The sequence below is a fragment of the Leuresthes tenuis genome, unplaced genomic scaffold (genome assembly GCF_036924035.1).
Source record: "Leuresthes tenuis unplaced genomic scaffold, fLeuTen1.0.hap1 SCAF_24, whole genome shotgun sequence".
NCBI lineage: Eukaryota > Metazoa > Chordata > Actinopteri > Atheriniformes > Atherinopsidae > Leuresthes > Leuresthes tenuis.
The window spans coordinates 2,997,547-3,024,704 of NW_027325378.1; the positions used below are offsets into that span (position 1 = coordinate 2,997,547).

At 44.0% G+C, this 27,158-nt stretch overlaps 1 protein-coding gene across 3 annotated transcripts in view; it reads left to right on the forward strand.

Moving 5' to 3' along the window:
* Positions 1–3,028: 3,028 nt before the first annotated feature.
* The window catches only part of slc4a2b (solute carrier family 4 member 2b), a 45,908-nt gene continuing 21,778 nt past the window's right edge, over positions 3,029–27,158 (forward strand). Inside the window, exons 1-6 of one of the 3 annotated variants that reach the window (XM_072378967.1) lie at positions 3,029–3,116; positions 3,250–3,343; positions 12,312–12,381; positions 18,475–18,610; positions 26,571–26,736; positions 26,826–27,052. In XM_072378967.1, coding sequence (XP_072235068.1) covers positions 18,587–18,610; positions 26,571–26,736; positions 26,826–27,052 — 417 coding nt within the window. In that variant the 5' untranslated portion in view covers positions 3,029–3,116; positions 3,250–3,343; positions 12,312–12,381; positions 18,475–18,586. Of the gene's footprint in view, positions 3,117–3,249; positions 3,344–12,022; positions 12,382–18,474; positions 18,611–26,570; positions 26,737–26,825; positions 27,053–27,158 lie in introns of those variants that run through there. The other 2 variants (XM_072378968.1, XM_072378969.1) reach the window with 2 other exon arrangements.

The window sequence follows — 27,158 nt, forward strand, 5'->3', positions numbered from 1 at the left end:
CTTAAGTGACGTCCTGTTCTTAATCCAGAGGGTTTAATATGACTTCAGCCCACACTTTGCAGCTATAACAGCTCTTCTGGACAAGCTTTCCACAGGGTTCAGGAGTGTGTTTATGGGAGTTTTTGACCTTTCTTCCAGAAGTGCATCAGGCACTGATGTTAGACAGAAGGCTCTCAGTCTCTGCTCTAACTCATCCCAATCAGAATCAGAAACATGTTTATTTCCAAGTAGGTTTGCACTTACAAGGAATCTGACTTGGTGTAGTTGGTGCAGACAATATAGATATATATCCACGATAGATGTGTTAATGTAGCGCAGAAGGTCTGGAGGGAGAGAGTCGGTGTTAAGGGCGGCTCCAGGCCTTGTTGATAAGGCTAATAGCAGATGGGAAGAAGCTGTTCTTGTGGCGTGAGGTTTTGGTCCTGATGGACCGCAGCCTCCTACCAGAGGGGAGTGTCTGAAATAGTTTGTGACCAGGGAGGGATCAGCCACAATCTTCCCTGCACGCCTCAGAGTCCTGGAGAGATGGAAGATTGCAGCCAATCACCTTCTCTGCAGACCGAATGACACGTTTGCCAGATGTTGATGGAAGAGCTGAGGATGGACTCAATGATGGAGGAGTGGAAGTGCACCATCATAGTCCTGGCAGGTTGAAGTGCATCCTCTGTTGGGCTTTCTTCATGAGGGAGCTGATGTTCAGGTGTTCTGTCGGGCTGAGGTCAGGTTCTTCCACACCAAACTGGCTCATCCAGGTCTTTATGGACCTGGTGTGCAGCCATGTTGGAACAGGAAGGGTCCATCCCCAAACTGTTTCCACAGAGCTGGGAGCATGAAATGGTCCAAAACTCTTGGTATCTGAAGCATTCAGAGTTCCTTTCACTGGAACTAAGCCCAGCTCCTGAAGAACAACTTCGTGGTCGAGTTGCTGTCGTTCCCAGTCGCTTCCACTTTGTTATAAAACCACTGACTGTGGAATATTTAGCAGTGAGGACATTTCCCAACTGGACTTGTTGCTCAGGAGGCATCACGGTACCACAGTGGACCTCACTGAGCTCCTGAGAGCGACCCATTCCTTCACAGATGTTTGTAGAAGCAGTCTGCAGCACGCCGAGGTGCTTGGATTCATACACCTGTGGCCATAGAAGTGATGGGAACACCTGGATTTAATAATTTGGATGGTTGAGTGAGTACTTGTGGTAATATAGTGCATGATCTGTCCTTACATGACCTCTGCTCTGCATAATATTATCAAAGTGTTCAACTTTGTTGCCACTTTGGCAACTTGCACTGAATACAGTTTATCTGAGCAGCTGATAAACATTACAAAGCAAAACCACACACTTAACATAAATCACTTTATATTTAACTGTAAGAAAGAAAGAAGGAAAATTAGGAATGATCTAAATCTGAATAAATGCCTATAATTAGAGCCTCCAGCAGGGGTCAGACCAAGGATCTCCAACTCCGTTCCTGCAGGTTTTAGATGTTTCCCTGCTTCAACACACCTGATTCAGATAAAATTGATCCCTTCAGAAGATTGTTAAGTTCTGCACAAGTCTGCTGATGAGGCATCGATCTGAATCAGGTGTGTTGGAGCAGAGAAACGTCTAAAACCTGCAGGACAGCGGCCCTCGAGGACCGGAGTTGGAGATCCCTGATGTAGACTAAAGCGTTCAAAGCCCCGGACAGCAACTCGTTTAGGGATAAAACATTTTAAAAAACCCAAACACATGACCACTCCAGCTAATTTGCTCGGTTTTCTTTAACGTCTGGCTCCCTAACCCTAACCGAGATGACACTAAACACACATCTTATTATTCCTTAACCACACGAAAACACTTAACATTAAACATCCGGTAGATTTATCACCTTTTTAACAACATGAACCAAAACAAAACATGTCGACGCTTCATAAAAGCACCAATTACAGCAGAGCTGTTTTTATTGGGCTGCCTTTAAGCTAAGAGAGGTTTCCAGCAAAAAGGCTGGCGAGTGTGTGTGAGTTCATGCATGTGAAGCAGTATTTTAAGGGACTAATTGAGGGAAATGAAGAACAGGTGTTTGTGATGGGTTGACTGTGGTGGAGCAGGAAGAGGTGAGGGCAGCAATGAAGTCCTAAAATCATAGGAAACCTTGACTTAATCTACCATAGATAGTATATTTACCTATTTGTTACCTAAGCTAAACTTTCTGTGTTGATTGTAATTGTAAAAAAATCAACCAAATGTACATAAACTGAGAAATAAAGTGACAAAAAGCATAAGAAACAAAGACGAATACGTTTGATAGCTAAATGTTTTCAAATGTTCGACTGGTATGGTGATAATGTTGTTATCTTGGATGATTTTAGTCATGAAAACTATGTGAAATAAATCTGATATCATGACAACTGTAGCAGGCTGTAGCTCATCCAGGTGAAAAGTACAGAAAAATCAATTAGGAAGCTTTTTCAAATAATTCCCTTTCTGATTTAGCCAAAACTTTACTAATCTTATGAGCTGGTCCGCATCAAGTCCATACAAGATCATTTTAAAAAGGAAATAGATCATTTTCACACAAAAAAGATAAACATTTAGCGAATTTTTACCTATTACAAGCTCAACAACTAATTTATTGTTTTAGTTTCACATCGGGAAGCTATTAGAGCAACATTTTGAAAGAAGAAACAAAACTTCTGGCTGATTTTCAATGCTTTTCTTATTCATATTGGAGGTCATGAGCTATATAACGGAACGACGCCCTCGCTCAGGAATATGGATCATCCCGTGCGCATGCGCACGAATCACCACGTAGCGAAAAGGGTGAGAAACTGACAGAAATTACTGGAGGAAAAGCGGATTTAGATTGTCGTGTCTTCTAAATAAAGACAGAATGACGTTTGGAAAATGAAATAGACTTTTATCGCAGTGACACGTGTCGCGGTTTTACTTAATCGTTTACCCGGAGTCGTTATGAAGTGTTTTATTGGAAGTGTAACCGAGGCAGGTGCTCTTTTATTATGTGTCAAATGATTTTAATTTGAACCTTCTCACCGGAAGTGGTGGCGGGTTTATTTCAGGGAGATGACACGCGCTCAAGGAGCGATTCAGAGAGTTTGAGCCGAGTACCAGGTACCGGTAAGTAAAGAAGCAAAAATCTGTGTGTGACCGCCAGCTTCAGAGGGATTTCACGTGATGAAAGCGTGTGTTTTTGGGTGTGTGTGTTGGGGTTATTAACAAATGTTGACTCCTTTTGTTTTTCTGTGAACAGCCTCGGCACTGACAGCCACAAACTGCCACACATGCACACAACTGTCCCCTGCCTCCGGGGATGACTCGGCTTTGTTTCTCGTCCCGTTAAGCAGGTAAGACGACGAGGTGCGGGTCACCCAGGGGCTTCTGAGGAAGTGGCGGTGACGCGGCCGGTGACGCGTCCTGACACCAGTCCTGGTGCTCACGTTGATGAGTTGGTCCGCATTTTAATCACCAGTGTTTGTCCGATTAACAAGACGAAGCTCTCGCCAAGGCTGTGTGGAGTGGGGGGGGGTGTGTTTACCTCTCATTCATTCATTCATTCATTCATTCATTCATTCGCTGCTGAGAGGAACAACGGGACCATTGATTCTTGGTCATTTGGTGACACAGTTACACAGATCACTTTCCTCTTAACTCATCAAGTGTTTTTGACTCATCAGACCATTGAAAACACTTTTTACAGTTTAAGGCTTTGTTTAAGAAGTGAGTTTTCAGGAAATCTTTTTGGTTTTAAGGCTACGAAGAGACTACAAAGATGGAGGATAAAGCATTGTAAATCAGCTTCATCAAGATATTCTTTGTCTGGTCTCTTAAATGGAAACAGCGCCTGCATGTTGCGTCAGATCTGAAAGGATTAAATGATCTTGGCCGTATAAAATTAGGAGAATCTGTACAGCTGTTTGTAGGCTGTTCTTCTTTGCCCCAGACGGATGATAAACCTCTCAAAAAGCTCTCTCATATGTTGTTACGAACTGTTTGAGCTGCCAGGAAGGGGGAATTGTTTGCTTCCTGCAATGGAGAGTTGAGTTATTTTACCTGTTGAGGCGTAAGCATCAGATTCAGCCTTTAAACACAGGCTTTTCTCATGGGAAATAATGACTTCCACTGTCTTACAGGACGGTGTTGGAGCCAGATGTTGTAATAATCTCATCATCTGCATATTAATGCTGTAATATGCAGATGTTATGATGGATGCATGCACACAGGGACACTGCTGCTATCTCTTATGGAAATGTGTGAACACAAGCTCAGTTGGGACGTATTATAATTGATAACCACTGTCATTAACATGCCTGATGCCCTATTTACTGTGATGGGGATCAAAAACCAAAGAGACTGAAGTCTTCTCTTGCTTCTCAGCTCACTGAAACATCCAGAGTCTTTATATTTTGCTGCTTGGTAAATAGAAATATAAGAAAGTTCAGTTAAACTGAAATCATTGCTTTGCATTAGTTTTACTTGTCAGATGCCTCCAAGTCCCGACTGCTCGGTTTGAGGTCCCCAGAGCTGCATTGGGGGCTGATAAATGTCAGGACGTGGCCTCTGGCAGGACAGAGGAAGGATGTCTCTCCTGCTGACTCACCAGTATCATCTCCATGTGCACTCCAGGCTTTTTGAGGACATATTTTACTTCGATTTAAAACCTAGACAAAGCGATTGTCATGTTTTGTACCTTTCAAAACCCAGAGTCCATGCCAAGGACTCATGAAATGTTTGTGACCCAGTTCAATCTCTGAAGGGGGGGGAAAAAAAGACGAAAAGATCAAATTCCAAAGCTTTTCAGCTTCTTTTTGTCACTTACTGCGGCGCCTAAACGCATCACACGGACCCAGCTAACCTCTGGTGGTTTCCCTTTGCAGAAATATGTCAAACATATTAGTTAAACTGACTCGTGACGACAGTTTCATGAAGTGGGGGGGGGGGTCAGACCGTCTCCACATTCCTGTTGTGAATTGCTTGGTCATGCAGAAGAGGAGGAAGGAAAGGAGCCTGATAATAAGCATTTTTTCCTGCAACACAGGCTCTCGGTTTTCTCTTTGGTTTACCTTCCCTGTGCACATAAATATGTCCATAAACAAGCCTAATAGATGCCAATCTTCAGCTAAACACTGCTATTTGGGTCTCATTTGCCATGTTAAACCGTGGAGTTTGCTGACTTGGCGTCTTTATTAAGCTACAGTTTAGATGTCAGTTCTTTCCTTTGCTAGCAGAGCTCATCAGTTTGTGTTTTCGGCCACACAAACATAATCACAGTGTTTCCCAGGAAATGAATAAACAGCTGATTTGAATGTAGTATGAGATTTTTAGGCCTTTGCTTTGTTTGTGGGAGCCCGAGGGATGTGCTATTCCCGCCTCTGTCTGAGTCTCAGGAGAGTGAATACGGTTATTAAAGGTTCAGCAGGGCACAGCTCCACATTCGCTGTGTTTCTGTGAGAACTTGACTTGACTTTTTGTGCAGCTGATGCAACCTGAGCAGCTCTGGATGCAGCTTTGAGAAGAAGAGCCACACCCATGCGCTATTGGAGCTCAGTAAGACCGGTCTCAGAGGACTGGAAAGAAAGGGCACATTGTTAAGTGAAGGTTGGAAATGACAGACTCGTCTTTTCTCAGTCATTCTGGGGCTCTTCGCCTTGTTAAACTACAATAAGAGCCTCAGGACTGTTGCATTGCAGCACAGTACTACACAGCATAATTAATCTCATTGTTCACAGTCCTGAAGCTGCGCAGCGTCATCTCCTCTGTGCTGTATATGGCTCAGATGACTCGTGTATTAGCTGCAGTGTTGGAATACAGTCCAGTTAATGTGCTTTAACCTGGAGCCACTATTGATGTTTGAAGCTTTGAGGCTGCAGGTGTAAGGTGGCGAGCGACACTCTTAATGGTAAAACCGCTGATGGTCACGGCCCATCGGTTTACTACAGACAAAGGAAAGGAAAAAGATTATTTTTAAACCTTATTTCTGGCATGAAATACGTTCATCTGCTCACCGAGAACAGTTTGGTGAAAGTCGGCGTCCTTCAGAAGATATTTAGATAACTGGAGATCCATATAACGGAGTGAACGGGGCTTAGAGGATGCAGCCTCTAAATAAGGCATTATCTGTCTTTATTTCACCAATACTTTAAGAAGAATGAATGAATGAACGTGTGCTATAGCTCTGTTAGCTCATAGCTGCTGTTATGTGGCTACTTGCAGCTATAGGAGAGCTAACGGAGGGATTTCTACACAGGCACTCTACTGGGACCACTTCATCCACACGCCCCCCTGCAGCACAGCTCATTCACTCCGGTAAGAACGTCCATCTTACTCAAAGTCTTCGTTCACGTCGTCAAAACCTGATAAATATCCTGCCATGTTGCACAAAACTATCAGCAGCAAACTCTGTGTGAAGTTAGCCGACTGTCACAGAGCACGGAGTGAATAAACTGTGCTGCAGGGGGGCGTGTGGATGAAGTGGTCCCAGTAGAGTGCCTGTGTAGAATTCCCTCCGTTAGCTCTCCTATAGCTGCAAGTAGCCACATAACAGCAGCTATGAGCTAACAGAGCTATAGCACACGTTGATTCATTCATTCTTCTTAAAGTATTGGTGAAATAAAGACAGATAATGCCTTATTTAGAGGCTGCATCCTCTAAGCCCCGTTCACTCCGTTATATGGATCTCCAGTTATCTAAATATCTTCTGAAGGACGCCGACTTTCACCAAACTGTTCTCGGTGAGCAGATGAACGTATTTCATGCCAGAAATAAGGTTTAAAAACACCAGAGTTCCCCTTTAAGTTTAGTGATGTTTGGAGCACAGAGTAACGCTGATCATTGGGCTACATCAGCAGGTAGCTCACTGTCTGTTGGGAGCTGCTCTCACTGAACACAGTTGCTGTGTCAGTGCAGGCCGGTCAGGATGTGCACGCTGACCCTGTCCACCGGTGACAGCCCCCCCCACAGTGAGCATTATTTAGAGCTGCAGCATGGAGCAAGACGGTGTGCTGGTCTGATGAATCATGTTGTTTCCGTCGGGTGGGACAGAAACAGCTGGGAAACCTGAAGTGGTGCCATTCATGGGGATGCTATTTTAACATATGCTGCCTCACTGACTATTATTAGCGTTCGTGCACTTTGTTTCCTGATGGAAAGAAGCCCCTTTGAACAGGATAAAGGGCCTAGAATGGTTTGAAATATCCCCAAATCTCAAACAAATAGACTCTCCTCCCAGCTTACGTGACTCATCTGTCGGTAACGTCTCCACCTGATGCTGCGGGACACCTAAGGAGGCCTTGTGGCGTCCAACGGCTCAGGTCAGATGTTTTGTAAGCATAAGGAGGCCCCGCTCCATGTTGGGCGGTTGGTTTTAATGTTGTGGCTGAAAGGTGTGTCCATTACCATCCTGTTGGTTCCTCTTCATCACACGGCACTTTCCGACAGTGTGTCTTAGGCTCTAAAGTCTGCCAGGTGTGACCATGCTTGAGTGGCGATGGCAAGCATTGGTTAAATGGCTGGGATTCAGCTGGCTGTTGAATCCCTTCTCACCCCAGACAGGTGCGAGCACAGCGGCTGCTGCCTGAAGCCTCGATGGGACAAAGCGCGATATAAAGATGGGGATAGATTGATAGAGTGCAGCTGCTGGCTGTGGAGGACCCATAACAAGCACAGTCATGCCGAAGTGCTGGAGTCTGCCAATCTCCAAGTGAAGTTAATGTGTCCGCTGGGCTGTGAAGAGCAGAGTGGGGAGTGAAAGGCTCTGGAGGTGGCTTCGAAACTGCTGAGCTATTTCAGGCCAAAACGCTTGGACTCACAGCTATTAACACACAGCGAGGCCAAATCTCCATAGAGATCCACAGGCAGGGCAGGTATACAACAAATCATGGTCAGCCTTTGCAGTATCGGGCAGATTTGACTGGCTGAGCGCCCCGAGGAGAGTTTTGGTGAGTGTTATTTAGTTTTTAACCTTTTTAACACTGTGGTTCTTTAGCAGTTGTGCAGTTTGCCCTCAGATGAACTCTTTTATAGCCCAGTAGCCTCGTTTTAGATGTGGAGAGAAGAATAACAGGAAACTCAAGGGAGCGCTTCTGAAATGTGTTAAAATAAATGTAATTTATTTCTACAGCCCTTTACAACAATCCATTTCGGTACCAAAGTGCTTTACATCAGATAATAAATAAAGAAAAGAATAAGTACAAAACAATAAAATAGAGAAGAATAACAGGAAAGAAATGTGTTAACACTTCGGTTAAAAGCTAGAAAAACTGAGGGAGGGATGTTATCCTCTCATGAAATCTTATTTTTCTGTTTTAGCTTCTTTTTAGTGGGTGGAACATGTTTGGAAGTATGCTTGAGATGCTTTACTTCACCACATTTAGCCATAAATCTGAACCAAACCTTCAATCCAGCTCAACATAAAATGTCCCAAAGATGCAAGAATGAACTTTGCTGCTGTTCTCGACAGGTTGGCGTGATGGGAGCGTGGCGCGTGCTGGTCATAGCTAAGAGGAGGCTGTCAGTTGTCCTCGCTGGTATAAAGTCACACCTCTTTATATAGCTGACCACGGTGGATAATGCTATTAACGGCACACCGTTGGGGCCAAGGAAAGCTCCTCTCTTTGAAGTGGACTTCAGTTTTAGCTGCTTGTGGCTTTAACTGTGTTTCTTTTCCCCGCAAGACGTGCATGTGACCGTGCAGCGAGCCTCCATCCCTGGGGGACAGACGATTACGAGGTTGGGTATTTCTGTAGCCTTCGGCTCCTATAAGCTCGTGTGGAATGTGGCGCTTGATTATTTGGCAAATGGGTGCGCAACATGTTTAGATCACACAGTTGTTCTTTGTTCGCTGGAAAACACGACTGATCCGGTGGCTTTTCTGACTTTAGGTGGGATTGGACACTGGCAGCGATCCCGTCATGACATAAGTTTCCCTCGTTGTATTCAAAGTGAATTTAACTTTTCACACCGATGGTTGGTTTAGAGACAAATATAAACCGAGTTAACTTTAATGAGAACGATTTGATTTATGTTTAAATCTGAGCGGCAGGAAGTCATTTAATGCATCCCAAAATAACCTATTTCTAAGTGGGGCTGTGTCAGAAAATCAGTTTGCCTGAGATAAAGATCCTCAGGTCGCTGGTTCGAATCCGGCTCGAAGGACCATTATGTCAGAAAGATTCTCTCAAAATTAGGGATACAATTAACACAAAACGTTTATTTCTTGCAAGAAAGAGAGCAGCTTGAGCTAGCTTCTCTGAGCCTAATTTTGAGAGAATTTTTATCTATTTATTATCTTTGCTGCTTCATATATTGAAATTACTCTGAAAAACGTGTGTTTATGCAGCTTATTGCAGAATAAAGTGATGACTCCTTCACTTTATTGCAGATGCTCGCAGTTCTAGTCCCGTTAATAAAAAGGAAAGCTGCACATCATGCTAAAAGAAGACGGTTTTTGGCGCTATCGTGCGTCCTGGGTCAGGTACACGTGTTCACACCTGGTGTTACCGTCCTGTGATTGGCTGCAAAGAGGCAGCCTGTGTCACATGATGGGAAACAAACAGGACTGTAAAATCACAAATGCATGACCTGACCCACATCACCACTCAGACATGAGTTTATTTAAGCTACACCTCACCTTTTATTGGGTTTGGATCAGGTGTGACGCTATGGCGCTCTGACGTTATTCTCTGTTTTCTCCTTAATTTCACTTCATTTTAAGGCAAGGCAAGTTTATTTGGCACAATTCAACAACGAGGTGATTCAAAGTGCTTTACAGAGACATTAAAACAGAAGAAATAAAAAGCATGATTTCAAATTTAAACAAAAGAAGGAAATAAGAACAATAGATAAAATCAATAGTTAAAATATGATTCCGTTTTGAAACTCAAGCTTATTCAAAAGCAGCTGAAAATAGATGTTTCTTCAACCTGGACTTAAATACTGAGTGTTTCAGCTGATCTGAGGCTTTCTGGGAGTTTGTTCCAGACATGTGGAGCATAGAAGCTGAATGCAGCTTCTCCAGGTCTGGTTCTGACTCTGGGAACTGATAAAGAACCGGATCCAGATGCCCTGAGGGGTCTGGGAGGTTCACAGTGGGTCAGGAGGTCACTGATGTATTTTGGACCATTCAGAGCTTTATAGACCAGCATCAGAACTTTAAAGTCTATCCTCTGATGGACCGGCAGCCGGTGGAAAGACCTCACAGCTGGACTGATGTGCTCCACTCTTTTTTAAGAAGGATCAAAGCAAAAAGTTTCCTTCAAAGGCTCCTGGAAGTCCACTGATCAATATCATCTTGACAAAATAGGCTTTTTATTGACGATTGTCCTGAAAATCCAGGTCAGTAAAGCTTTTAGTACCAAAAGATGTGTTTTTAAATGAGCTGTGCCTTTAGTATTCACTCATTTTCTCCTAAAACTTCCACATTCTGTGATTTTTAGGACATAGACGCTGTATTTAGCTGTTGGTTGACGCTCATTTGAGTCTATGGGAGCTTCCGTGACTCGTCCACAGGCTAATAAGTGTGTGCACGGCCCTCTTCTGTCGTGCATTACATCTGTAACTCTGTAACTGGATCACCAAGGACACGCCAGATGTGAAGCGGGTCAGTGGCTTACTCTCTGTCCTGCTGTCTTTGCCTGTGTGGGATAAACCTGGGAAGTTAAACCCTGTTTTTATTCACCCGTCGGCTCTTTATCTCCAGTCAGAAGATATTTTGAGGACGCATTCAGGACTTCCTCATGAGAAATGCTGTTTGTAATTCTCATGTGAGTTTAAAGAACAACAAAATCTATTTGTAAGAAAGTCACATGGTGGCAATGTTTTGAAATGTATTCCTTTTCATTCTGGTGTCATCTGCTAAATGCTCAAAAGGCCAGTTATTTGACAGCGTTTCACAGGTTCTTTTTTGGTCCAGATTGCATGTAAAGACGGAGTTATGTTGCCTAAGATTGGAACTGGGAGCTTGACATTTCCAGCAGTTTGAAACTGAGGTTTCTCCACCTTTTACATCATCCGTCTCTCTTTTTTTCTCTATTCTTTATCTGATGAAACGTCACACGGATGCCCGAGTGGGTTCTCTTAAAGATTAGCTTCTCCTGCAGCTAAATGTTCACCTTGGAGAATATTTGCGTGGTTGATGTGAGGTTTCCCAGTTTGAGCCGGGACCCTCCAGAAGGGGGAAGCTGGGTAAAACGGCGTGAACGACCCCCTGACCGACGCATGCAGCATCATCAGACGGGATTGGGCACGTTTTACACTAAAGTTAAATGAGTGTTTTAGTTTCCTGCAACATCTGAATCGTGTCCAGGTCTGAAATTAACTGCTTTAAAAGCTCCTGTGAACTGATCAAAATAAGCTAATGAACGGTAAAACCTTTGAAGATTAGCTGCCTGCGTCACCTACAAATAACCAAATCTCCACTAGACTAAGCAGCCAGGCAGGCCTCGCCCACCATTTGTCTTCTGAGCATCACACGATTACAGCGAACATGGATGGGCTTGTTGACCTGATATAACCGATGGTGCTTTCAGGTCCCTGAAGTATCCCCCGTCATCAGAGGTCGAGTCTGTGGACGTTTTTGATGTTTTTTCCTTGTTTTTACATGAAATGTCTCAGATCTACATGAATAACTCGAACTTCTTGAGCTTTATTTAGTTATTGGCAGTAGCTGAACTCTTTTTGTTCAGTTAAAGTCTGTCTTAATGCAGCTTGACCCAGTAGTTCCTCAATCTAACAGCTAAATATGCTGAAACAGAGGTCTGGGAGGTGTTGGGCTCACCCTTATTTTAATATGTAGGAGTAGCCTTGTTGCTATGAATATTTTCTAACACCCCTCCAGTCTGTTATTTATGAATCACCAGATGCTATTTCCTTAAGAAGTAAAAAAAAACCACGATGCAGTTATGAAAATAGCTGAGACACGTGTTTTTCCTGGCATTTAAAAACCTGTTGCAAAGAGCTGGGAAGCAGACTTGAATCCAAAAGGGTTAAAACTCTTTAACGTTGGGTTTGTATTGATCAGCGGGGTTAAATTTCCACTCTGAGCTGGTGTGTGCGTGTCAGACGGAGATCAGCCACATGCTGTCTGAGCAGCAGCCTCTGACTCAGGCTTGAATGGGTCCTGGAGTCACATGGCTACTTGTCAGCAGGCTGGAGGAGGAAACGTAATCCTGAGGAGGAAGACTGCCGTTATCAGTCCACACATGTCGGTCTGAGGGAGCACTCGCTCCACATCGCTAACGCTCATTTGTTTTTTCTTGTTTCTGTCTCCCTATCGCTCTCTTTTCCCTCTGTTTGCTCCCCCCCCTGCACTCTGACCAGCTCTTTCACAGCAGAGTTCAGAATTGCTCTACAATGTCTGCGGTGGCCTCTCTGCAGTGAGAACTCAAAGGTATAGTACAACCATGGATTCTTTATCTTTCTTGGGCAGTTTCAATCCTCTCATGTTGACCTATTTGTCACATTTTTACTGCTTGTTGTTTATTCTACTTATTCTAATATCTGTTCTAATTAATTTTCCCAGTTAATGAGTTTCCTAAAGACTAATGCAGCTCAGCTCAGATGATACCAGCTTCTCATTAGTGCCAAACTTTACTGATTTATTAAGATCCAGTTGACTTGAGGGGAGAGCTGAGTCAGACTTGGACCTCGGCGATCTTTAACCATTCGTAAACAAACACAGAAATGCTCCACAGGTTGGAAAAAATGCCTCAAACAAGCTGCTGTCTGTCCGTTGGCTCATGTTATTAATCCTAAATAAGAGGCTTTTACTGCCATGTTATTAGGAATTGATGGTTTTCTAAGATGCTGTGGCATTTCAGCGGGGGTGTCTCCTCCGTAATCACACTCTGTGACCCAGTTTTTTAAGATAATTCCTCTGCTCGTTGTCTTTTTAAAGGTGATAAAAGCATTGATTCTCTGAATTTAAGGCAGCAGCTTGGATGTTGGAGCTTTTTATCTCGTCAGATAAAACATTGAGGGCATCAAGGCTCTCGCAGCAGTGCAGAAATGTTAGTTTTTTTCTAACCTCTGCTTTAATGAAGCCTTAAACATGTCCTTTTCTCCCTGTCATTGTCCTGCTTCTGTAAGTATTGGTTGAAGTTTAGACGCTTCTATTTCTGGTCAAAGGCATTTTTATTGTGCGTTTTTTTATTGAGCTGTTCTCTAATTATCCTGTTTTGATAGAATATGTAGAAAAGCATGCAGTCTGCGGTCGGGACTCGCGAGCCAAGTGAAGTTAACTGAAGCCGTGCCCGGGTCGTCCTGACAGACACGTGCAGGCTTGTGTCGCAAGTTCAAGTGTCGCCCGTGACCTCCGTCCTGCCGCTTAACTTTCCTTTAACTTTCCTTATCGCTATAAGGAGACGTGGTAAAGAATTTGTAACCTTTTGTTTATGTTTAACCCCGAGGGTCACGTGAGATGAAAGTGCAAGAAGTTTCTTTAGAGTTGACAGGTCTGAGTTTCTTGTGCTGACGCGTGGTCTCGAGTATCTGAGTGAGCCTCGGTTCTTTAAGCTGTCATCAGCCGGTTTCACAGAACTGGCAGTCGGACTCTTCGAGGTATCCAACGTTGCTCTAAAGAGAAGGCGAGTGCTTTTCTCAAAGTAAGCGGCTGTTTTTTCATGTATTTTCACTGTATCAGAAGCTGCATTTCAGCTGAACTTTTCCCAGGAACGAGGGACTCTTAAAGAGTCTTTTCTCGACCCCCTTTTTGTTCCCATCGATTTTAAAAAAGGGACATTTTCAAGAGGAAGTAGCCTTTAGAGCGATGATGTTTTTCAGAGTGCATTCCAAGTGTCCTGTTTCCGACTTGTTGGTTCAATCACTTCCCATTTAATCTCCGAGTTGGCTCATAAAACCCGTTAAGTTTAGACTGGGGTGAGTTGTGGCAAAGCTTCAGCCTTCGAAGGACGTTCAGAGAGCCACAAAATGCACGAACAAAGCCACAAGCTGGAGAAATAAAATGTTAAATGAAGGTTTTCTTCTTTCTACACTGTTCCCTTTGCATAGCCTTGTAGGAAGGTGCCACATTGACATATTTTGCTCAAGGGCAGTTCCTCCTTTCGCTGCTTTATCTGCTGTAATCCCCCCCCCAGCCCAAAAGGCATCTTTCAAAATTTGGTGACTGTTTTAACTCGATCAATTCACCAAGTCCTAATGTGACTTTGATTTGTAGATGATGGAGGGACTTGTTGGTTCAATCACTTCCCGTTTAATCTCAGAGTTGGCTCATAAAACCTGTTAAGTTTAGACTGGGCTGTCAACTTGGGTGAGTTGTGGCAAAGCTTGAGCCTTCAAAGGACGTTCAGAGAGCCACAAAATGCACGAACAAAGCCACAAGCTGGAGAAATAAAATGTTAAATGAAGGTTTTCTTCTTTCTACACTGTTCCCTTTGCATAGCCTTGTAGGAAGGTGCCACATTGACATATTTTGCTCAAGGGCAGTTCCTCCTTTCGCTGCTCTATCTGCTGTAATCCCCTCTGAATGTTTTAACTCGATCAATTCCCCAAGTCCTAATGTGACTGGTTCGTAGAGGATGGAGGGACTTGTTGGTTCAATCCCTTCCTGTTTAATCTCAGAGTTGGCTCATAAAACCCGTTAAGTTTTGTTTATCTTTAACCCCGAGGGTCACGTGAGATGAAAGTGCAAGATGTTTCTTTAGAGTTGACAGGTCTGAGTTTCTTGTGCTGACGCGTGGTCTCGAGTATCTGAGTGAGCCTCGGTTCTTTAAGCTGTCATCAGCCGGTTTCACAGAACTGGCAGTCGGACTCTTCGAGGTATCCAACGTTGCTCTAAAGAGAAGGCGAGTGCTTTTCTCAAAGTAAGCGGCTGTTTTTTCATGTATTTTCACTGTATCAGAAGCTGCATTTCAGCTGAACTTTTCCCAGGAACGAGGGACTCTTTTCTCGACCCCCTTTTTGTTCCCATCGATTTAAAAAAAGGGACATTTTCAAGAGGAAGTAGCCTTTAGAGCGATGATGTTTTTCAGAGTGCATTCCAAGTGTCCTGTTTCCGACTTGTTGGTTCAATCCCTTCCCGTTTTAATCTCCGAGTTGGCTCATAAAACCCGTTAAGTTTAGACTGGGGTGAGTTGTGGCAAAGCTTGAGCCTTCGAAGGACGTTCAGAGAGCCACAAAATGCACGAACAAAGCCACAAGCTGGAGAAATAAAATGTGAAATGAAGGTTTTCTTCCTTCTACACTGTTCCCTTTGCATAGCCTTGTAGGAAGGTGCCACATTGACATATTTTGCTCAAGGGCAGTTCCTCCTTTCGCTGCTCTATCTGCTGTAATCCCCTCTGAATGTTTTAACTCGATCAATTCACCAAGTCCTAATGTGACTGGTTCGTAGAGGATGGAGGGACTTGTAGTTTCAATCACTTCCTGTTTAATCTCAGAGTTGGCTCATAAAACCCGTTAAGTTTTGTTTATCTTTAACCCCGAGGGTCACGTGAGATGAAAGTGCAAGATGTTTCTTTAGAGTTGACAGGTCTGAGTTTCTTGTGCTGACGCGTGGTCTCGAGTATCTGAGTGAGCCTCGGTTCTTTAAGCTGTCATCAGCCGGTTTCACAGAACTGGCAGTCGGACTCTTCGAGGTATCCAACGTTGCTCTAAAGAGAAGTCGAGTGCTTTTCTCAAAATAAGCGGCTGTTTTTTCATGTATTTTCACTGTATCAGAAGCTGCATTTCAGCTGAACTTTTCCCAGGAACGAGGGACTCTTTTCTCGACCCCCTTTTTGTTCCCATCGATTTAAAAAAGGGACATTTTCAAGAGGAAGTAGCCTTTAGAGCGATGATGTTTTTCAGAGTGCATTCCAAGTGTCCTGTTTCCGACTTGTTGGTTCAATCACTTCCCGTTTTAATCTCCGAGTTGGCTCATAAAACCCGTTAAGTTTAGACTGGGGTGAGTTGTGGCAAAGCTCCAGCCTTCGAAGGACGTTCAGAGAGCCACAAAATGCACAAACAAAGCCACAAGCTGGAGAAATAAAATGTTAAATGAAGGTTTACTTCTTTCTACACTGTTCCCTTTGCATAGCCTTGTAGGAAGGTGCCACATTGACATATTTTGCTCAAGGGCAGTTCCTCCTTTCGCTCCTTTCACTTCTTCTTTCCTTGTTTCCATAAGGAAATGTGTTGGATTAAGAAGTGTCGTTTATAGGAGTTCATCCGAAGTGCATTGAACAGGAAAACCTAAAAACACCAGCACTTTGCTGATTGCAGGGACCGTCTCTCACTGTTTTTCAAGGTAAAACTTCTTTATCATCATTGATGATGTCATCGGCGCTGACATCAGGAGTCTCCGGAGGCCGAACCATCCGCCTGTAGCTCATGCTTCAGGGCTTTGGCAGCATCATGTCTTCATAGATCCTTATTTTAGTTTTAGTTGAAACAGAAATCCCCCGTTATGGGCGACGTGTCGACACACGTGTGTTCTTTGCTCTGAGCATCCACATGCTCTCTGTGAGGGTCAGATGAACATTAACCTGTAACGTCAGCGAGTTCATCCACACATTTCATATTAACCCAGCTTAGTTTTAAAGAATAGATGCAATCCATGCATTCAGTTCACTTCTCACAGTGCTTATGAATGCTAGAATTACTTTCCTTGGTCCATACTAGTTGCCATCTTCCTGTTTTCATGCATGGTTCCTCCCAGAAGGACCTTTTTCCCCAAAGCCAGCTGTGCACTGTGTTCGTTCAGCATGTAAAAATGAATAAATTCCACATCCATTTAACTTCAGGAACCCTTTGCAAGGTGTCGTGCTTCTGCATTCCTCCAGGAAGACATGAACAACTTGTCCTCACTTCCTCTTGCACCGTCAGCACTCGGCCATGTCCTTGTGGTCCTTTCAGTTGTTGCACAAGAGGCAGTCAGCTGCTTTTTGACAGGCCGATTTCCCCCTGATGCAGGCAGAAAACATTTTGATCGCTAAAAACCAGGACTTTTTTTGTTTTAATCAACTCGAAAAGATCATAACAGTTGCTGTTATTGTTTTCTCTCTCTGATCCATATTGTTATCCTTGCGGTATTATTACCCACTTGCCCTGAGGTAGATCCGCCGGTTCCCATGGTTTTTACCCAGGATCCCAGGGTTCAGAAACTTTATCCCTGTGTAGCCGGCCTAGCTCTTCCACGGTGGTGGGGTTTAGGTTTACTGAGAAAGTCATTTTTAAGTGGCTCCTTCATCTGCCTGAGCTGGAGCGCCTCGGTGTGCAGCTGCTGCAGTGAGTAGAAGGTGGTGCATTGTTTTCTCTCAGGCTTGGGTCGTCGTTTGCCTTGTTTTGGGGGTTTTCTGTGGCCGGCTGCCACACATCACTACTTTGAGAGTAATCTCTCGTCGGTGTACTCTAATGAAACACCTATTAAATCCCTCGCTGTCAACAGGTTGTTTGATATGATTGTGTTCTGGCATCAGGAGGCTTATCAGCACTTTGATAGCTGCTGCCAGGCTGCTTTTGGCACCGTTTTCAAACCTTTCTTTAGAAACTGAAACAAAAGAGCAGTCTTCTCCCTCTGGGCTGAAAGAAAGCTACTATTTAGTTGATAATGTTGCGAGTGGCATACATAGGGATGGAGGTGAAGTCGGCTGCTGCTTATCGGACGGTCATCTGCACAGTAGCACTGTATTATCGGCCTCTTATCTCACTAAAAGGTTAAGGACCTTGCAAGGCATTGCAGCTTGAAATTAAGGATCACTTTTCATGAAAACCACTCGGTAAGCGTGTTCTGCCATCAAGTAAGATGCATTTGTTTTGCTTTGGACTAAGAGGAACCAACACAGATGGTGTCTGAGCCATGTTTTGGGAGGACCTGCCAGGCCAGAACTAAGGTTAGAACGGTCACCTATCTGGCCTTAAAACGCGTTCACTGCATCCTTTGTCTTAAAATCGAGTCATTCTGAGCCGTTTGACCTGGATCTTCCCCATCGTGTTCCTACAGTAGGACAAACCGAACGCTGGCGCTGAAGCGGGACTTTAATGTTTTCGCTGGCCCCTGTGGGTTCTCTTCATGCTTTAAAGGGAAGGGTAACACTGAGGGTATTCAGTTGGATGCAGGCTTGCCTCCTCTTCACTGGACCTTCTAATGAGCTCATTAACGGGCTCATAATTCTCTGGAGGAGGAACGTTAAGTAGACACTTTAACCTTAAAAAATAAACACTTTTCGTCTCCCGTCTTTAAGCCCCGCCCCTCCTTAATTCTTGGTCTGTGCTGATTGGTCAGAAATGGCAGAATGCAGCTTCTCTTTGTTTGTTTGACTAAATTTATGCTTTTTTTTTGGCAGTTCTCAAGATTTCTTACATGCATAAGGGGAGGGGAGGGGAGGTCACTTTTATTCCAGTTATGCTGGAACATATGATTATCCTCATATTTTCTGGCTTAATTCAATATTGAGACCATCTTTTTCGCTCTTGTGACCCCTCCCAGGATGTTTTAAATCGCTGTTCATGTGAACTAACTCCCTTTATCTGTATCTGCCTCCAGGTTATGCTGCCCAAAAGCTGTCTGAGTCCCAGTGAGAAAGAGAAGGGCTAAAGCCACACCAGCATAAACCAGCTTCCCAGCCATTGACCAGCAGAGACTCCCCTGCGGAGCCATGAGCAACCCCAGCACACATGGAGTAAGTAGCACATGTAGAGCAGGGCGGGCCGCATCATCGGCCACATGTTCCTGGTGAAAAAGCAGAATAAACCCTCCAGTGTTGCTCGTTTAGCCCAAAGTTTCCTCTGTTTCGGTTCACATTCTCCCTGAGCAGGATTTCTGCTGCATCAGCTTCCTCTGTGCACTCTGGCACTGAAGTGTGTGTTTTGGACTGTGCCGTTCCTTCTGCTGCCATGCGTCTACAAATCCAGTCGCATCTAATCCCTGCCAGCGAACAGCAGTCCTCACTGCAAAAATTAAAATGCTCAGAATAGCTCAAATGCGCCCAGAGGGCTGCTTCTGCTGAAATTTCCCTCTCATTAGAATACTGGACAATGCCAAGTTAAGTCACAATGGAAAGCATTTCCCTGCCCTTTCCTTCAAGCTGAACAGCTACAGAAACGGTGAAATAATATTAATAAAAAGCTGATTAAATGGCTGCTGGAGGGGTTGACATGATGGCAAAAAGCCCTGAGAGCTGCATTCCTGTATTCTAGAGATTCTCAACAAGCTCTGACGATTAAGACGATCTAGCAGTAAATATCACAAGCCTGAAGGGAAAAATCCACCTCGATTAGGCTCATATTGCTAGATTTCAGGTGGTGAATCCCAGGATTACTTGTGTGGGGCTGGTTTCCAGGAATTAGAGGGGTTAGTTTTTCTTTTTTTTTATTGATTTATCCAGATTTCACAACATCTCGTGTTGTTTTACCCATATTTCTCATAAAGAAGCCCACTTTTCTGGTAGCTCCACACATGCAGATGGCCAGAAAGTGAGTTTGAGGAGAGTAGAAGCAAAATATAATGCAGGGACGGAGGCCACGTCTGGGTCACTTCATAGCTTGTGACGTTCATTCGAGCACAGAATCTGTTTTTTTTGCCCCAGTTTAGGAAATGCCTGCCTTTCCTTTAGCTTTGCATTTTTGTCAGCATTATGTGAGCTGCTTCCTCTCAAATGTTGCACAACTATGTGACCAAGCTGACAAGCGCTGCCTCTACCTGTGTAAGAACTTGGGAGGTTTCCTGGCCAGACATGAACAAGTAAACCTATGCTGCAAATCTGCAGATATATATTATGTTTTTGACCAGTTTAACGTTCACTTTTGACCTTATTTTCTTCACTTTCAGATAAAAGTTACTGAAAAAAAGGTGACTTTGCTTTTTTTTCTATAAATTCCCAATAGTTTAGCTTCTAATTTATATTTTTACACATTTCAGAGTCAATAACTATACATTTTTCTGTCATTTTTGACAGATTTGATTAAATCAAAGTAAAAGTTATTTCAGGACACTTGGTGGAAAAATGACTTGCTTCAGGGTGAATTTGACGAAATTATGTAGAAAAACTTCCTTTTAGGAACCAGACTAGTCCAGTTGAACCAGTTGGACAGAGTCCCTGTGGACAGAGGGGGTGGGGGACACATTATTTGGAAACGTAAACCTAAAAGCTCGACCCAGGATGGTCGGATCAGACACGTGCCGGTCTGAAACCTGAGGAGCCTGCAGGAGATTAAAATGTGAGACGCACTCGTTGCATATGCTCCATGCATCCTGGGAGGCCCCCAGCAGCCTGAGCCACAAGCTGCAGAAAAGAGGGATGGTTAAAGGTCACCTGAGCCAGGGGGGGGGGCTCTGGGAGCTACAACCAGCCTGCAGAACGCTGTTGGGTGACATGAAGCCTGATTCTGACCACATTTATTTTAGCTTGAGAGAAGCTGATGATTAATCGCAGAAAATCCTCCTTTTTAGGTCCTGTTGTTACTCTCACTGTTGAGGATTTACAAATTAGAAGTCTTTTGTAGTTTGTAAGCCAGGTGAAAGCCATAAAACGTATATATAATATATATATTAAGGCTTGTCAGCCCGTTTTTCTCAGTCCTCCTGACCCACCGCCCTGCATGTTTGGGATGTTTCCCTCCTCCTCCACACCAGATTCAAATGACTGGCTCCTTATCAGGCTTCTGCAGAGCTCCATGACGAGCCGATCCTTTGAATCAGGTGTGGAGGAGGAGGGAAACATCCCAAACATGCAGGGCGGCGGGTCATGAGGACCGGAAATGAGAAACACTGCCGTAGCCTGATGCTAAAGAAGCTCCCTATAATAAAAATGTTAGCATTTATTGGCTGCTCTCTTGTCTGTGACTCCACCAGGTTAATCATTATCCCCCCAGCAAGGTGTGTGTGTGTGTGTTCAGGGAGAGTTTACACAAAGCTGTTTGGGCCTGAAGACCTGTTAAACATTTGATAAATGTCTTCTTCCTTCTCTGAGGATCGACCCCGGTCACGTGACCGAGGCTAACCGACTAGCTCTGACTGCAACGTTCTCAGAGTGGAAGAACAAATATAGCTATCTTACTGTTAATCTTTTGGCTGCACAGCACCTGATTTGATGGACTTTCTTTACGTTTTTAAGGTGAGTTTTGGCTATTTTGAGCTCGGAGGATTGGAGTGAATGCCTGAGTCCAAAGTGTGGTCTCGTCTCCGTGATATTTACTTCTTTTCTTATCATTCTCAGACCGTTGTACGTTCATTTGAATGGAGCAAACTTGACCTTGTGAGTCTAATACCTGCCCTGACTTTGGTTCTCCAGGTAAATTTAACCTCTGCCTGAACTCTGCAGCCGGTTAATGTTTACTCTGGTTTTTTGCGCTTTCAAAATGCACTTCTACTTCGCCGACAGGTTTGACTCGCTATTAGAAATCCGAGGTAATCATTACTTTCTAATGATATCTTAATGTGTCACTAGTTGCAGATCGTTACCCTCCTAATGTCGGCAGGTGGGTTTTTCCACCGACGTTAGCTCCTCTCGCTCCCGTACGTTTTGTGTTTTTAAAGATAAAAATCTGACGGTGATTCTGTTTATTTCAACAGTAGGATTAAGTTCTTGTGGGGAGAAGAACTTTTAGCAAACATCTGCTGCATCTGTCGGTGAAATCGTGGTTCCCGGCTTTTTGGCTCGTGCTCCTATTAGGGAAAGTTTGACCCCACATGTCTGGAGCCATCTGGCCTAGCTTAGCATAAAGATAGGCTAACTAGTTAGCATTTATCTGAGGATTAAGTGCAAAGACAGCAGCTGTGAGCTGGATCTCAGTCTCATACTGTTTAATATCAACCCTTGGTGTTGATTTGCTCAGAATCCTCTCAAAAGTCGTCTTCTTCTGCCTGCCTTAGACTGATCCGGGTGCAGGACTGGTCGGCAGTTGCATGTTTTTGGGCTGCAGAGTAACAACAGTTAACGTCTCGTAGGCTTCAATCAGAAGCATTTGCAGAAACTGTGAATTGGCTTTAATGCAACAACATAAAGTTGCTATTCTTATGTCACTTGGACATTAACAGGAAGATTATGTAACTGTGAATGGTGGCAGTTGCAGCCTCTTTACCAAAAAAAATCCCCATTAGAACCTGGAAATTCTAGCAAACATCTGCTGCATCTGTCGGTGAAATCATGGTTCCCGGCTTTTTGGCTCGTGCTCCTTTTTAGGGAAAGTTTGACCCCACATGTCTGGAGCCATTTGGCCTAGCTTAGCATAAAGATAGGCTAACTAGTTAGCATTTATCTGAGGATTAGGTGCAAAGACAGCAGCTGTGAGCTGGATCTCAGTCCCATACTGTTTAATATCAACCCTTGGTGTTGATTTGCTCAGAATCCTCTCAAAAGTCGTCTTCTTCTGCCTGCCTTAGACTGATCCGGGTGCAGGACTGGTCGGCAGTTGCATGTTTTTGGGCTGCAGAGTAACAACAGTTAACGTCTCGTAGGCTTCAATCAGAAGCATTTGCAGAAACTGTGAATTGGCTTTAATGCAACAACATAAAGTTGCTATTCTTATGTCACTTGGACTTTAACAGGAAGATTATGTAACTGTGAAGGGTGGCAGTTGCAGCCTCTTTACCAAAAAAAATCCCCATTAGAACCTGGAAATTCTAGCAAACATCTGTTGCATCTGTCGGTGAAATCATGGTTCCCGGCTTTTTGGCTCGTGCTCCTTTTAGGGAAAGTTTGACCCCACATGTCTGGAGCCATCTGGCCTAGCTTAGCATAAAGATAGGCTAACTAGTTAGCATTTATCTGAGGATTAGGTGTAAAGACAGCAGCTGTGAGCTGGATCTCAGTCCCATACTGTTTAATATCAACCCTTAGTGTTGATTTGCTCAAAAGTCTGTTTTACTTCAGCTTTGAGCAGTTGACTTTATCTCTTTGTTTGGTAATCATTTTAGAGCCAGCATGTGACCGGCCGCGTTCGTTTCTTAGGAAACGCTTGCATCATTTCCAGTTGTAGGGCAAGGCTGAATGTTCCCAGTTCATTCAAAGCTGGCTGCATGATTTCCGTGCACAGACGGGCGCGCACGGCGTCTTCTTCTGCCTGCCATAGACTGATCCGGGTGCAGGACTGGTCGGCAGTTGCATGTTTTTGGGCTGCAGGGTAACAACGGTTAGCTTCTCGTAGGCTTCAATCAGAAGCATTTGCAGAAACTATGTTATTGTATTAAAGCCAAATCACAAAGTTGCTTTTCTTTCTTTACATTTTATGTCACTTGGACTTTAACAGGAAGATTATGTAACTGTGAACGGTGGCAGTTGCAGCCTCTTTACCCCAAAAAATCCCCATTAGAACCTGGAAATTCTAGCAAACCTCTTCTTCTTTGGAGAGTTTCCCCTCTGATGTACCTTCTGTCACTCGCACCCTCTGCCAGCTGTTGTCACGTCTCCTTCACCTGATGCAGTTGTGAGCTTTGACTTTCCAGTGTTAAAGTATCACTTACTGTGGGTGACACAGTGATTGGGATCAGTGCTTTGTGACTCACCTCCTATTGCATGTGCTGTTTATCAGTAAGCTGTTTCCAGGCTCCCACATATCCTAAAGCTTATGGCTAATAAAAGTAATTAGCGGGAAATTTCCACACAGGAGCCAGAATCATTGATTTTTAATTGTTTTTGTGGTTTCAGATTGATTAAAAGAGCTGATGAGGGTGTTAATTTGTATTTCTTTACTTCTTTTAAGGGGATTTTTTTATTGAGGAGGGAAAAATCAGGATCTGTTTGCTTAATATAAACGTAAATCTTGGTAATAACTGGGTCACAACCTGTTTGCTTTTGGAGTAAAATCAGGATTCCTTGCAGAAGATTTGCAGGAATGCGGTGACACACCAGCCGTGTGGTATGGCCTGATCGCTACAGCATCTGCAGCCTGTCCCGTCTCTCTTCCCTGGAAGTGCTGACTGTGTGGGATTTGAAACTACCTCAGGACACAGATAATCTCTTCCTCCCTCCTCACACTCGGTGTCTACTTCAGCATGCAGCGCAGTCACCCTCTTTTCACACGTCACACGACTTTTTTAAAGCCTGTTGCTCCACAGGAGCGGCTCTCCTGTTAGCTTAGGACATTTAAAATGAAATTCCAGTGTTTTTGCCCTTTATATTAACTGTTGGAGTTAATAATCTTCCTGCTACCAAGTATTAGTTGATGTAAAGAGGATGTGTGCTTTGGGTTTTTGGGCTGGTGTAGCTTATAAATAATCTACCAGGTAACAAAGCCTGAAGTTTAGCCCAAATCCAGTCTTTGTCTCTTACAGAAAACACTGAAACACTGCAGGATGGATTGGATTGTCATTCTCTGCTCTCAGCTGATCAATTATGGGATGGACTGACGCTCATTAGCCGCAGGTTCATGGTATTTCCAGCAATTATTTATGAATAAACCAAGATAAACATTCCTCATCAGCAGGTCTCCATCATTTACTGGGTTCCAGCACAGCTTTTTGACCTTATTTTCCTCCCAAAGGAGGCCATTTTAAATACCCTTTCCTTTGTTTCAGTGTATCAGATGAGCTTTAGTCAACATAAACGTAAATCATGTCCCATTAATGGAAGTTTAATGACTGCTACAATAAGATTTTATGACGTAGGATGAAACATATCCACATGGGTGATTAATTAATTTAAGCTTGGATGAGAATTTATTCAGGGATGCCTTGAACTCCTTTAATTTCAGCCTGTTTTCCTGACATATCCGCTGATAAATCACCTGCTTTTAGGGAAATGGTGTCTGTATGATGTTGCTCCTGAGCCATATCCCTTCAACACACATTAACTAAACACATTTCCTTGGAGAGCTTATGTGAGTCTTGTTATTCTGCCTTTGCACACCTTCCATACTGCTAACTTGGGCTCTGATTTTTCCGATGAGGCTTTGCTAAGCGGGGACACCTGAAGGTGAGCTCCAAGCTCACGCTGCCTTCAGCAAAGTAACTAAAAGTGCAAGAAAATGTTGATCTTTTTTCATCGGGTTAGTTCAGCTTCTACTCGGCTCCCCGGGGTTTGTTTCTGCACATGGTGTCAGTTGTGGAAAATTCTCTCACCCGTCTGAGAATCTATAACACGTCTCTCCCAGATGTGGGGATTCGCTGTGAAACCACGATATCTTTCCGAGGCCTCAGTGAAAATATTTACACGTGGGATGATTGACAATTTAAAAGGAACCGTGGAGAAGTTTTAACATTTTAAACCCTCGTTTCAACGCCATGTTTCCTGTTTTATATAAAAAGACTGAATTTCCTTTTAATTCCAGCTGTCACAGATGTTTAAAAAGCAGTTTTAGGAGCTGAAAACTTTGGATTGATGATGAATGAGGACTCTCTGCTTCTGCCACCTGTGTGGCATGTTAAAACGGGCCCGTTAAAACCCGTTCTTATGTACATGGGTCATGGGAATCCCTTTTTCACAGCGTATGGCACATGCTTCTGTCTGAGCTCTGAGTTTCCTGTTCGTCTTCTCTTGTTGGGATGGATTTGATGAGCAGAACGACACAAGTATCAGGTGTAGAAGAAGCTCGCTGTTCTGCTTCTTTTATCTCTTCGGTAGGTGGAAAGAGTTGCTCCTGAATTGTATTCTTTCCAGAACAATCTCCGTTTCTTGTTGCCATTTGTTCTCTTTGCATCTTCACCTCGAAACATGTTAGATTTCATTGTTACAAAGTGAAAGCGCTGCGGTGAATCTTTATCAAGTAAAGAAATGGTGTCGACATGGTGTCCCAAAGAGTATCAAAGCTGTAAAAATGTTGAGGTGGAGCTCGTTTCAACTGCTTTTGATGCTGTTTCAACAGGAATTCAGCTGTTTCTGGATGCTTGGGTGGACATTTTAAATATTTCTCCAGTGTTTTGGTGTATCATCATCAGTCATGAGGAGCCCCAGGAGGTAAAGGGTGATCTTATATCATCACATGCGATCTGTTGCTCCCTGCAGCAAGGAGGAAAATCTTATATTCGACCTCCTCGTTGGGCATCCTGAGAATCCTTCAGAGCATCGGGTGGCTTGTGACCCCTGAGTTTCGCCACGGGAAGGGTTCGCTGCAGGATACGTGCATACCTACACGGTAGCCATGGCAACAATGAATCTGCCGTTGGGTGTCTTCACCGCAGTCCCCTCAGCCAGAGTGGATCCATCCTTATGACAACACCCCACCAGCTGGGCAGGGCGCAGCAAGCTGCTGCTGCAGGAAAACAGATCTCTTACCTTCCATGTGATCCCAAAGTCACACAGCTTGGAAGTGCTGGAACTGATCAATGCACATGGCTATTGTTTCCAGTTTGAATCTCATCTTCAGGAGTGCATGCATGTGAGGGCTGATCATGTAATGTCTGGGTTGTGATTCAGTCACGGGATTAGAGCGCCCTCTAGTGGTGAAAGACGAGCTCAGAAAAACTCTCATATCCGAGTCTGTTGATGGAAAAATATTCAGAAAACCTCTTTGTAGACAAACTGAAAATGTAATTTGTCCTTTTATGTCCTTCTGTCAGTAAGTGTTACATAACTGAGGAAAAAAAGCTTTTCTTTACACAACCAGTACACTAAAGAGTCTTTCATCCCCCTTTCTCTTCTGAATTGTCACACTGATCTGAACAATAAAGCATTGAATGATATATTTTGTTGTTTTCTCTTCCAGCCAGAGGCTCCTGCTTCCTCCTCTCTTCACGGGGTTCCACGCCCAGAAGAGGAGGACGACGGGGACCTGAATAAAGCTTTGGGCGTCCAGCGCTTCCAGCAGATCCTCCGCCCTGCTGCTGTACCCGATGAGCAGCACCACTCTTACCATGAAGAGGACATTGAATGTAAGCAGAAAGAAGCTTCCTTCTTGCTGTGTTCGTCTTCCTCTTGCAGCGCTTTCTGGCACTGACTCGTCCACGATCTGTTTCTGCAGACCACCGGCACTCCTCTCACCACATCCACCGACCTCTGTCCAAACTGCCCTCCGAGGGACGGAGGAAGAAGAGCGGCAAGAAGAGGAAAAAGGACAAAGATCACAAAGCCAGCAGTGCCCCCTGCAGTGGGCCCATAGAAGAGGGAGAAGATGAAGAGGAAGAGGAGGATGAGGGGGCTGAGACGACCTCTGCTCCACCCGAGTCCGAGAGACCCAAAGATGTGGAGGTAATGTCCTCAAATGTTTTCTAATATATTCCCTTTATATATATTCTAATATATCCCTAATATATTACTTTAGCTTTATTTATTGTTATTACATCAGTTTTTCTGT